Source organism: Pecten maximus, chromosome 15 (genome assembly GCF_902652985.1).
Source record: "Pecten maximus chromosome 15, xPecMax1.1, whole genome shotgun sequence".
Classification (NCBI taxonomy): Eukaryota; Metazoa; Mollusca; class Bivalvia; order Pectinida; family Pectinidae; genus Pecten; species Pecten maximus.
In genome coordinates, this window is record NC_047029.1 from 5,843,363 (window position 1) to 5,857,516 (window position 14,154).

The 14,154-nt window shown below is 37.0% G+C and overlaps 1 protein-coding gene across 1 annotated transcript in view; it reads left to right on the forward strand.

The window, feature by feature from the left end:
• LOC117343248 (ankyrin and armadillo repeat-containing protein-like) overlaps positions 1–11,393 on the forward strand; it is a 55,849-nt gene extending 44,456 nt beyond the window's left edge. The window contains 11 exon segments of the mRNA XM_033905592.1: positions 103–516; positions 1,428–1,521; positions 1,879–2,029; positions 2,543–2,696; positions 5,949–5,971; positions 5,973–6,111; positions 6,518–6,747; positions 7,120–7,278; positions 8,038–8,462; positions 8,959–9,005; positions 9,177–11,393. Of these exon segments, the coding sequence (XP_033761483.1) occupies positions 103–516; positions 1,428–1,521; positions 1,879–2,029; positions 2,543–2,696; positions 5,949–5,971; positions 5,973–6,111; positions 6,518–6,747; positions 7,120–7,278; positions 8,038–8,462; positions 8,959–9,005; positions 9,177–9,400 (2,060 nt within the window). The 3' untranslated portion in view covers positions 9,401–11,393.
• The last annotated feature ends 2,761 nt before the right edge of the window (positions 11,394–14,154 follow it).

Below are 14,154 nucleotides of genomic sequence, written 5' to 3' on the forward strand. Positions count from 1 at the left end.
TTGATTTTATTAAGTTTATCTTTTAACAAAAGAAGACCACAATTATATATAATGGTAAAACTACTGTATAGATCCACTAACAACTCTTTCCTCTGATCGCAGACGGTATTCCAGCCCTCGTGAGTGTGCTCAAAATCAACAATGAGGAACTTCAGTCAGTGGCCGCCTCTGTAATCTGTAACATCTCAGAGCAGGATCCGGTCCGTATCGCCCTCACAAAGGCCGACGCCATCCCGATCATCATTCAGTTGCTGGGATCACCGCTGGACGAGATTCAGTCGAGGGCAGCATTAATACTCTCAGATATTGCCTGTATGGACGATAATAAGGACTGTATCTTTGAGAAGGAAGGCATCGCTCCATTGGTCAATCTGCTGGACTCAGAGATGGAGGATGTGCTCGCTAATGCTGTCAATGCTGTCCGTGTCTTGTGTGTGGCCAACAAACGTAATCAGGATGCTGTCGCCGAGTGTGGGGGCATACCACCTCTAGTGGAGTTCCTCACAGTTAACTCAGGTTTGTAGCTGGCAGATGAGTAATAGTTGATAAAATCATCAAAACCAAACATAATACACTCGTCATCAGTATGTACACAGTTTTATGCCCCGGCCATGAAAGGATGGTTGTGGTTTGTGGTAAACATAATTCAACACAGGATATAAAGTTTACTTATAATTATTAATCCACAGGAAAATCCTGAAGGTACAATATAATCCAATGAAGTTTCATCCATCTTCCACACTATTGCCGGCGCATTCACACTTAACAGTTCACACACATTTACATCCTAAATATGTACATCTAAACGGCACTAAGTCCGTTCAGACTGAAAACTACTGGAAAACTGCGTTTATATCCCCTGAGAGTTAATTAATATGTATAGATTGAAGATGTGGTCAATTGACCAATCCTGACATTTACCCCGAAATCTGGGCGTCTCTAAACCCCTATAGCGTCATTTCCAATTATATACTCTAGATCTAGGCACTGTGACTACTGGTCCCACGGACCGTGTGCAACATACTAATGACTGACTTTCAGGTGCTACCGTTTGGTTACTTGACATAGACAACAAATGAAGGCCGTTAATCTTAAACAGGTTAATTAAATAGATTTGGCTGACTATAGCGTATACATAGGCTTTCTATACTATAGGTAACTTTGAACTGATAACATGTAAAACTTGTCTATTTCCTAGTTCACTACACTTGTATGTTTTACCTGAGGTAATAATTCATTTGAATGATAATCATCTCAGCTTAGGAAGATATAGGTGTAAGTTATTATACTTAAAACTCCCTGTATAGGGCCACACCAAGGAGTCAAAGTTTTTGTATACATGTAGATGAATTATACTGTGGTAATAATATTATTTACCATGATGTGAGGATCACAGTCATTCCAACACTACCCTGTAACATTTACAGAGATTCTCCAGGCAGGCACAGCAGCCGCCATAGCAGCAGTCACCGAGGGCAACAAAAGTAATCAGGATGTTGTAGTAAACGAGGGAGCTGTCAAGTGAGTTGTTTGTCGGATTATTCTCACATTTCTGTAAAACAAAACATATTTACAAGCACAAGATTAACTTATTTTATTATCTAAAATACCAAGTTTACCTCTTCTTATAAAGATCTATTATATATACATTGTAACATAACAATATAAATGTTTACTGTAAATATTATCAATCTAAAATCATATACCTCACAGAATTAAGTAATTCAAACCTCTTGTAGAGAATGTCTGAGCATTTCACTTTCTTTCTCCTACATTTCTAGTTGAGGTGAAGTTTGATGTATTTTGTATCTTCACCTATCTAGTTTTTCTCTGTCACATGAAGATTAAGAAATAAGTTTGTATCAACATTTATTACAGGCCCCTGGTAGACTTGATAAAGGGCCTGAAGAATGTCACTGTCCAGGTGAAGGCTGCCAATGCTATCGAAGCTTTATCAGAAAACAACCCTCGCAGCCAGAAGGCCTTTCTGGATCTTGATGCTCCGAAGGCACTGCTGAAACTCTTCAAGGTACAGTCAAACCTGTGTATAAAGGACATTCAGGGGACAAGGGAAAAGTGTCCATTATAGAGAGGTGTCCTTTATATAGAGGATTACTTTGTTTAACATGCTATGTCCCTTATGAATGAAGAACCAAGCATGAATAAAGTTTAGATAATGTACACTATATTACTATTGGCACCGGTACAGTACAGTAAACTACCCTCTCCGATTACACTGAATTGTTTATAGGGACCGCGGTGGCCGAGTGGTTAAGGTGTCCCGACACTTTATCACTAGCCCTCTGCGAGTTCGAAACCTACATGGGGCAGTTGCCAGGTACTGGCCGTAAGTCGGTGGTTTTTCTCTGGGTACTCCAGCTTTCCTCTACCTCCAAAACCTGGCACGTCCTTAAATGACCCTGACTGTTAATAGGACGTTAAACAAAAACTGAATTGTTTAATCCTTTTTTAATGATATCCAACCATACAATAAATCCTATATTCTTTAAAAACCTTGATATATGGCTGATCTTGATTACAGAATTACCACGTGGAAGTGCGGGAACAAGGGGCCTGCACTCTGTGGTCACTGGCCGGAAACACTAAGACACAGCAAAAATACATAGCCGAAAAAACCACCATCTCAAACATCTGTGGTATGCTGTACGACTCCACAGAAAAACTCCTACATGTTGGTAAGTTTGTCAAGGATGTGGTACATTTACCTCAGAAAATCAATTAAGGGAAACTCAGGTATATGTATGGCAACCCGGAAAATTCCAGAATTATAACTGTTAATATGCTGTTGAAAATTTGGTTTTTATGGCGACTCTTTAGGGACCTGACCTAATTTTGTTTCTAAGGCTATTTAGGGACCTGACCTACTTTTGTTTCTAAGGCTATTTAGGGACCTGACCTAATTTTGTTTCTAAGGCTATTTAGGGACCTGACCTAATTTTGTTTCTAAGGCTATTTAGGGAACTGACCTAATTTTGTTTCTAAGGCTATTTAGGGACCTGATCTTTTGTTTTAGAGATGTTCCATGCCCTAATCTACTTTAAACCTTTGTCTTGAGACCTGTGAAGGTTGTAAGATACCATTGCCTAAGACAATACTTTACCTGTGAAGGTTGTAAGATACCATTGCCTAAGACAATACTTTACCTGTGTAGGTTGTATAATACCATTGTCCTAAGACAATACGTTACCTGTGTAGGTTGTAAGATACCATTGTCCTAAGACAATACTTTACCTGTGAAGGTTGTAAGATACCATTGCCTAAGACAATACCTTACCTGTGTAGGTTGTATAATACCATTGTCCTAAGATAATACTATACCTGTGTAGGTTGTATGATACCGTTGTCCTAAGACAATACGTTACCTGTGTAGGTTGTAAGATACCATTGTCCTAAGACAATACTTTACCTGTGTAGGTTGTATGATACCATTGTCCTAAGACAATACGTTACCTGTGTAGGTTGTAAGATACCATTGTCCTAAGACAATACTTTACCTGTGTAGGTTGTATGATACCATTGTCCTAAGACAATACTTTACCTATGTAGGTTGTATGATACCATTGTCCTAAGACAATACTTTACCTGTGTAGGTTGTATGATACCATTGTCCTAAGATAATACTTTACCTGTGTAGGTTGTATAATACCATTGTCCTAAGACAATAATTTACCTGTGTAGGTTGTATGATACCGTTGTCCTAAGACAATACTTTACCTATGTAGGTTGTATGATACCATTGTCCTAAGATAATACTTTACCTGTGTAGGTTGTATAATACCATTGTCCTAAGACAATACTTTACCTGTGAAGGTTGTAAGATACCATTGTCCTAAGACAATACTTTACCTATGTAGGTTGTATGATACCATTGTTCTAAGATAATAATTTACCTGTGTAGGTTGTATGATACCATTGTCCTAAGATAATACTTTACCTGTGTAGGTTGTATAATACCATTGTCCTAAGACAATACTTTACCTGTGAAGGTTGTAAGATACCATTGTCCTAAGACAATACTTTACCTATGTAGGTTGTATGATACCATTGTCCTAAGATAATTACTATACCTGTGTAGGTTGTAAGATACCATTGTCCTAAGACAATACCTTACCTGTGTAGGTTGTATGATACCATTGTCCTAAGATAATTACTATACCTGTGTAGGTTGTAAGATACCATTGTCCTAAGACAATACCTTACCTGTGTAGGTTGTATGATACCATTGTCCTAAGACAATACCTTACCTGTGTAGGTTGTATGATACCATTGTCCTAAGATAATACTTTACCTGTGTAGGTTGTATAATACCATTGTCCTAAGACAATACTATACCTGTGTAGGTTGTAAGATACCATTGTCCTAAGACAATACTTTACCTATGTAGGTTGTATGATACCATTGTTCTAAGATAATAATTTACCTGTGTAGGTTGTATGATACCATTGTCCTAAGATAATACTTTACCTATGTAGGTTGTATGATACCATTGTCCTAAGATAATTACTATACCTGTGTAGGTTGTATGATACCATTGTCCTAAGATAATACTTTACCTATGTAGGTTGTATGATACCATTGTCCTAAGACAATACTTTACCTATGTAGGTTGTATGATACCATTGTCCTAAGATAATACTTTACCTGTGTAGGTTGTATGATACCATTGTCCTAAGATAATACTTTACCTGTGTAGGTTGTATTATACCATTGTCCTAAGATAATACTTTACCTATGTAGGTTGTATGATACCATTGTCCTAAGATAATACTTTACCTGTGTAGATTGTATGATACCATTGTCCTAAGACAATACTTTACCGATGTAGGTTGTATGATACCATTGTCCTAAGATAATACTTTACCTGTGGAGGTTGTATGATACCATTGTCCTAAGATAATACTTTACCTGTGTAGGTTGTATGATACCATTGTCCTAAGACAATACTTTACCGATGTAGGTTGTATGATACCATTGTCCTAAGATAATACTTTACCTGTGTAGGTTGTATAATACCATTGTCCTAAGACAATAATTTACCTGTGTAGGTTGTATGATACCGTTGTCCTAAGACAATACTTTACCTATGTAGGTTGTATGATACCATTGTCCTAAGATAATACTTTACCTGTGTAGGTTGTATGATACCATTGTCCTAAGACAATACTTTACCTATGTAGGTTGTATGATACCATTGTCCTAAGATAATACTTTACCTGTGTAGGTTGTATAATACCATTGTCCTAAGACAATACTTTACCTGTGAAGGTTGTAAGATACCATTGTCCTAAGACAATACTTTACCTATGTAGGTTGTATGATACCATTGTTCTAAGATAATAATTTACCTGTGTAGGTTGTATGATACCGTTGTCCTAAGACAATACTTTACCTATGTAGGTTGTATGATACCATTGTCCTAAGATAATTACTATACCTGTGTAGGTTGTAAGATACCATTGTCCTTAGACAATACCTTACCTGTGTAGGTTGTATGATACCATTGTCCTAAGATAATTACTATACCTGTGTAGGTTGTATAATACCATTGTCCTAAGACAATACTATACCTGTGTAGGTTGTAAGATACCATTGTCCTAAGACAATACTTTACCTATGTAGGTTGTATGATACCATTGTTCTAAGATAATAATTTACCTGTGTAGGTTGTATGATACTATTGTCCTAAGATAATACTTTACCTGTGGAGGTTGTATGATACCATTGTCCTAAGACAATACTTTACCTGTGTAGGTTGTATGATACCATTGTCCTAAGACAATACTTTACCTGTGTAGGTTGTATGATACCATTGTCCTAAGACAATACTTTACCTATGTAGGTTGTATGATACCATTGTCCTAAGATAATACTTTACCTGTGTAGGTTGTATGATACCATTGTCCTTAGACAATACTTTACCTGTGTAGGTTGTATGATGGCCATTGCTCTGGGGACGTGAGAACATTGAGAACCAAAACAAGCTCGCCCAGACTGATGCATTCCAGCAACTTATCCGTCTGCTCCGTATCTATGGAAAAAATGAGGGAGTGGTGCTCCGGGTCATCAAGGTGCTTGGAATTCTCTGTGTTGGTAAGTTATATATAAAGACTTAGCTTGACCTTACCTAAGACATCAAGTGTTACTAATATATATTTGTAATGTAGAGTCTACACTCTATCAGTGACAAAATTCTTACAAAAAGATCAGATTTTGTGTCAGCGGAGAGTTATGGGTACCTTGGTGTCGAGTGATCATTGTTAAATGATTCATACAACATTGTAGCATCATCATAAATGTACAGTATTTAGCCGGTCATAATCTCAAGACAAATACATCAAACTTTTCATTTTACGTTGGGTGTGACTTATTGCCATACAATCGAGTTGTCTTTGTTAAATTATTACTGAATTGTATGAAACTTGTGTTGGCTTGGTTCTAGACATGGACAAAGCCAGATAAATGTTACTATTAAATGACCTTGACCTGTGACCTTTAGGTGTGGCCTACTGTAATAACAAGGTGTCTCAGAAAAGGATCGCGGAGGAGAATGCCATCCCCATATTGGTGGGTATCCTCAACAATCCGCTGTCAGAGAAAGTACAGGTAGAGGTCGCGACCTCTCTGGGATGCATCATCTTAAGTAACTCAGAGAACCAAGAGAAATTACAGGACTGTGAAAACTTCAAATTTGACATGCTGCTAGACCTGCTCAAGTCCAAAAATGAGGTATGTAAAGCTTCATTAACTTGTCGCTACTATATTCCACGCATATAAGTTATATAGTACCAGCATGGGTTTAGTACCAAAAAAACATAAATTATGAAGGATTTGACAGTGTATCGAAAGTGATGTATGAAGGAATTATTTAAGATGAAGAAAAATATTGACATGTATGCATAGGTGAGAAAGGGTTGCAAGATGACATTCAAATTAATTGAGGGTTATAAAACAATATCAAATATATGAAAACGTATGTAAAATGTTTAGACTTCAGAGCATCTATAGATTTAATCATATAATTAGATTAGATAATTAGATATTTGAAGACTTTTTAAGACTTTAGAGAATCTGTAATGTCTATTTACCCTATCTTTCCAGGAGATTCGACTGAGGGCTGGAATGGCACTGACAATATTTGCCTTCAACAACACACCGAAGCAGTTTGCGATTCGGGAAGCTGGAGGCATCAAATACTCGGTGTTTGAACCTTTCATCCATTCTACTGATCCCTACTTTGTGTGTTACGCTGCGTTTCAGGTAAGATATAGTGTTTGAGTTGTTAGGTCGAGGATAATTACCGGGTAGATTCACTCTTTATTACTTTGGGGTTAATGACTTATTTAGTAGGTCTGGGATAATAAGATTCACTTTGATTGATTTGGAGTTACCTTATTTGGTAGGTCTGGGATAATTAGATTTACTCTTTATTACTTTGAGGTGAACTTATTTGGTATTACTTTGTTTGGACCTACTTATTTGGGTTTTGGTCTGAACATCACATCAGCTTTACCGCAAAAATAGTCTTATTGAAGGACAAAATAACACATTGTTTATCAACTACATTAGACAAGGATGGGCTTACTGTAACACTGTACAGAACAGCTCACGTGGACATTGCTAAATCCACCCCATGCCTGAAATGGGTGGACATGCGTGGGCAAGACTGTCCACGATCATTGACGGAATACCGTGATCCGTCACAGTCCACCGAATCACGTGGACATGTATTAGTAAACAGAGGCTTATTGTGAGGTGAATACGGTACATATATAAGTTGTATATGTATTTAATTTCACTAAGTCTATATTAAAACAACAGTTATAATTTACTTTGATGATGAATTATGATGTAAAATGAAAGCCAATAGTGTTTATCATGTAAGTGATATGGCACCATGATAATGAAGCTGTTTTCTATAAGATAATTAACCTGTTATTGGTAAATGATTCTGACCACTATAAGGTTGGCCATCTCTCCTCAACTCACCTGTGTTAACACTGTTTTCCATCTATACAGATTACTGTGTTGGCTCGAGTCATCGTTGACCAGGATCAAGTGAACTTGACTGCCCGAGGCGTTACCATGCTGGTAGAGAAACTAGACCATGATGATGATAATGTGATCGTATTGGCTGCCAGTCTCCTCTCTAGTCTGGCCCACACTCGGGCAGGCATCCCCGACGCCATGGTAACCACCGGCGCCATTGAACACCTAGTTGACCAGCTTGACTCTGACAATGACCAGGTGCGGAGTGCTGTGGCTGTTGCCATGGGATACATGACATTCAATAGGACGGCTGCCAGGTTACTGTTCAGTGCCTGTAGGAACACGCCTGGTCTGTACAAAAGTTTGATGGACAATATCGGAAAGAACGCTAAAATAAGTTCTGAATTTGTGGAGGACTTCCAGAGGGCAAAGATTGTTGGCTTGCCGTCCCAATGGTAAGTATGGTCACGGCTTCTCTACAGATCATTGTCATATATACTACTGGGTCGATTTATATTTTCAGTGTCATGTAGCTACAGATCTGACAAAGGAACATCTAATAACTTTTTACAGTGCATTTTAGCAGACTGAGGCTACTGAACCAAAGAGTTCTAATCATTGTTCATTAATGATCGATCAAATAATATGTGTTCTTTGTCTGACGACCATATATGGTAATGAGATAATATTCATCTGCTGATAGGATCAGATCTGACCTAATTATATAAGTTGTTTGCTGTTGTTTTAATCATATTTTAGCTAGGTATTTATAATATTAGTGAATGCATGAGATTTATAATATTAGTGAATGCATGAGAATAGATTTTATATAATATACCTGCGATATGAGTAATGCACCAGCATAGGAAACCCTATAATACTAAAGTGTATCACAGAGGAGCAGAATTTACAAGTCTAATTATAATTAGATCACATATCTTCCCTTTACAGTTTGGAGATAAATGGTGGTCCTCCAGTATCCCCCCCTCCCAGAATTGGTGAGTTGTCTCCCTTGTCATTAGTTTGGTGTCATTATCATTTCTATTTAAAGGCCAGGCCTCAGTTAACTTATTTTCTCAAATGAAATGACAATGAGAAGACAAATATGATCAATATTATTTTTCAAAATTTTGCCGAGACCTAAACTCTTCATCTTTATAACATTTTAGGAACAGCCACCAGTAGAATATCTAGTCGCGCCAAATCTGCCCCAAGTACTGGTCGGAAAAAGTCTGGATTCCTCAGTACTGTGATCAGTAATGACAGTCGTCCATCTACTCGAGCACGACCTATATCTGGGGTCTCATCAATTAAATCAAATAAATCTAGGAAACAAACGCCGTCACCAGAGGGAGGATTTAAAACAAGGCTGTCCTCGTGGAATAAAAAGTGATAGACTGAACAAACACTGTCACCAGAGGGAGGACGCCATCATCAGAGGGAGAACTTAAAAGTGACTTCACAAACGCCCTCACCAGAGGGAGGATTTAAAACAAGGCTCTCCACGTGGAATAAATAGTGACAACATAAAATTTAATGCCTTCACCAGAGGGAGGATTTAAAAGTTACTGACTTCACAAATGCCCTCACCAGAGGGAGGATTTAAAACAAGGCTCTCCACATGGAATAAGTAGTGACAGAAGCTTCAGTAGACGTTTCTAAACAATTAAAATGACAAAAATGTTCAAATCATCAGGTTCTTGAATTAATATATCTCATTATATTGTGGCCTTTGAACACTTTCTATAGTCTAGGTGTAACAGGACAATATATCATTATACTGTGGCCTATGAACACTTTCTATAGTCTAGGTGTAACAGGACAATATATCATTATACTGTGGCCTATGAACACTTTCTATAGTCTAGGTGTAACAGGACAATATATCATTATACTGTGGCCTATGTCCAAGAAAACCTATAGCTGTCACAGGGATAATTCCAATTACATATGTGTATATATATATTTACAAGTTGTTCATAGTCATATGTTTACATTTTCAGATTAATAATTGCTTTCTTATGTAACAAAATTTATAATGATTCTAATTAATGACTATTTGAGTTTTTGGTCTAAACAATAATACAAATAATGTCATCATTTAGAAAAAAATAATTTTATTAGATTCTACAAATGCTTGTACTTTTTTCATATATACATTGTACATCAATTTTTGTGTTTTTATTTTATGTAAGTTTTTTTAACTATTTATTTTTTTGTAAAATATGTAAGTTTGATATATGATCAGCTGTGATATTTATGTATAAATGTATAACTGTTACAGTAAAGTGTACTATTTGCTATAAGTTACATATACATGTATACCTAAATGGGTGCATCATTTAATTGTAGTAGTCAGATACATTGAATATTCAGCCATTTAGGGATTTTCTTTGTTGTCAAGGTTACTAAACTGTCATGATCTTCAATACAAGTGCACTGAATCTATATTGATGACGTGTATTTTGTGATTGGAATTTATTGGCCTGTATGTGGGATTTGTGAGGTTTAAAGTGGACTGGCCTATGGTCTATGTGGGCATTGTGAGGAGAGTGAACTGGCCTATATGTAGGCTTTGTGAGGTGAGTGAACTGGCCTCTATGTAGGCTTTGTGAGGTGAGTGAACTAGCCTATGGTCTATGTAGGCTTTGTGAGGTGAGTGAACTGGCCTATATGTAGGCTTTGTGAGGTGAGTGAACTGGCCTATATTTAGGCTTTGTGAGGTGAGTGAACTGGCCTCTATGTAGGCTTTTTGAGGTGAGTTGACTGGCCTATGTGTAGGCTTTGTGAGGTGAGTGAACTGGCCTATGGTCTTTGTGTGCCTTGTGAGGCGAGCCGTCTGGCCTGTGGTCTATGTGGGCTTTGTGAGATAAGCTGTCTGACCTACGATCTTTGAGGTTATAATTATGCAAGGTGAGCGCAGGCAAGTCTATTTGTCTGTGTGGGATTTGTGAGGTGAGCTGTCTGGCCTATGGTCTATGTGGGTTTTCTGAGGTGAGCCGTCTGGCCTATGGTCTATGTGGGTTTTCTGAGGTGAGCCGTCTGGCCTATGGTCTATGTGGGTTTTCTGAGGTGAGCCGTCTGGCCTATGGTCTATGTGGGATTTTTGAGGTGATTTTAAGAACTCTTTAATTGATACTACATGAAACTAACTACACCATAGAGATGTAGACTGTGATATGATAGAACTCATCATCTCTATTTAATATGTTCAGACATTGATCTTATATTAAATGTTAAGTTATTCACTGCCTGAATGATATTCAATAAAGTTCTGTGATAAAAAAAATAGTAGGAATGAAACCTACCTGTACAGGTAAAAACCTACTAGTACCATCCTACAGGACACCATCATATCTGGTAGGAAAGATACTTACCTGTACAGGTAATCAATTTTTTCAATTTATTTATTCCAAATGCAACACAGCATATAGGATAACACAATATTCATATAATATGTATACATATTGCAACTTGAATGACAAGATGGCGGAGGGCCCAACACAGGCAATATACTTACGACACATAATAATGAATAACATATTGCTTTTGAAAACTTGTAACTGATGCATAACAATTACAGCGTCTACGTATTGCATGCCTATGACGTCATGACAGTATGACGACATAATTTAAACATGTACTATTCAATATAAATAACATACTTTCTACATACATATATAATGTATATACAAGAACACTACATATGAAAACTGTGATCATAATTTCCAAAACGCATTTAATTTAGTTACTTACAAGGAGAGTTTTTCTTTCAATCAGAGCTGTCCTGTATTTGTGTGGTAGAAATGAAAACTGTACAGGTAAAAACCTACTAGTCATAACCCTCCTCTATTTCTGTGGTAGGAATGTTACCTGTACAGGTAAAAATCTACTGGTACCACCCTGTATTTCTGTGGTAGGAATGCTACCTGTACAGGTAAAAACCTACTGGTACAGTCCTGTATTTCTGTGGTAGGGATACTACCTGTACAGGTAAAAACCTACTGGTACAGTCCTGTATTTGTGTGGTAGGAATGCTACCTGTACAGGTAAAAACCTACTGGTACAGTCCTGTATTTGTGTGGTAGGAATGCTACCTGTACAGGTAAAAACCTACTGGTACAGTCCTGTATTTCTGTGGTAGGAAGGCTACCTGTACAGGTAACCTACTAGAACCGTCCCGTATTTCTGCTTTAAAAACATCAATATAATCATGAGTGTTTGTACAATTTATTGATGCTCGAAATTCTTTGAAGTTACAGTCAACTTTAATAAGAAACTACAGAGTTATCATTTTATGTGTTAATAAATGAGATAACATGTGTATGTGTGAGTAAACATTCTTTGACTGAACTTGTCTTATATGTGAGTGAACTCTGAATTATATTCAGAGTTAACTTCCATAGTGTATAGGTTAAATAATGTTTTGGTGAACTTGGGAATTATATAGATTAGTTTCCACCGTATGTTTGGGAACTCTAATTGTATATGGGCAAACTTGGGATGATGTACGTGTGGATGAACTTTCTTTGTGTAGCAGAATGTGTTCTGATAATTTATTTTTGCTGTTAATGATAATTTTTCTTAATAACAATATTCTACACCTGCCTCTCTGTTTCAGATATTTAAATATTTATGTTGTAAACTATTTATTTTACAACATTAGGGAAACAAGCTATATTTATGTTATTCACTCTCGATGTTCGCATGAATGGAAGCGTATGAGGGTCTTTATGTGGGAGAAACCAAGTACCTGGAGAAATTCCACATGGTCGGGCAGGTGACCCCGTATCGTTTCACGTCTGATAAGGGAATCGAACCCCGGCCGCAGAGTTGAAAGGCAAATGTGTTACCACTGTGCCACCCGACCACCCAAATCTGTATTTTTAATGTGCTTTTTGATCTAAGTTATGATGTAAAATATCAATATTCCTGATGATTATGTATCAAAGATATAGGGCTTTATTTTTGTTCAGACAGATTTTTATATATACACTGTGTCAAGCAGCGGACGAGAATACAAGGTCATAGTTGAGGAGCGCTAAGATACAAGTACCAGGTCAGTGTAACAAGCTCTGTCCAACATACCCGTTATCCAGTGACCAATCAAAAGCTCTCTCCAACATACCCGTTATCAAGTGACCAATCAAAAGCTCTGTCCAACATACCCGTTATTCAGTGACCAATCAAAATTGGTGATACTGTACAGTAATTATACTGGTAAACCTAACAAAAAATACAAATGTTTCTGTATCGGTCTGTTTTAGTACAAGTTTATATATAAATTGTTAAAGATATTTTTACCAACTCTATACATGTATCTGGCCTATAGAAAGCTGTGATATATCTACTCCATGAGGAGTCTGTTACCATTGTTTGAGAGGATGTGTGCAACATGTACAGTACGTTTATCATTGTCACTGTATGTATGTATGTAATTATTACATGTATGCAATAATACAATAATTATATTTTGTTATGAAATCTTTCAACCATCCGCGATATGAATTGTACAAAATTTATAATATTTATTTATTTTACACCAGAGTATTCACATCATGTGATAAGTTGTAGTAACTTGTTTTTAGCTTAGACACTTTGTAAAATGTGGTGTAATGCGCCATCTTAGTGTAATATGCTGTGCAGCATTGTAATGGTGTATCTTTCTAGTTTTAGTGTAAGATGTTGTACAAGTGTAAACGCTTCATTGTTTTAGTGTTGTAATGGTGTAACTTTAATACATGGAGTATACCTTGCACTGTTTTAGTGAGTTTATGCATTGTTGTAATAGCAAAGTCTATTGTTACAAGAAGTCACAGGAATAAAATATTGTTTTAAAACATTATCTCTCTTATTCTCTGATGAAACATCTAGAGTCAGCTAGAGTTATGTCACAGTGGTGAACCATCCAGTCACTTGTTACTGACTCAGCTAGAGGTGTGTCACAGTGGTGAACCATCTAGTCACATATTACTGACTCAGCTAGAGGTATGTCACAGTGGTGAACCATCTAGTCACTTGTTACTGACTTGGCTAGAGGTATGTCACAGTGGTGAACCATCTAGTCACTTGTTACTGACTCGGCTAGAGGTGTGTCACAGTGGTGAACCATCTAGTCACATATTACTGACTCAGCTAGAGGTATGT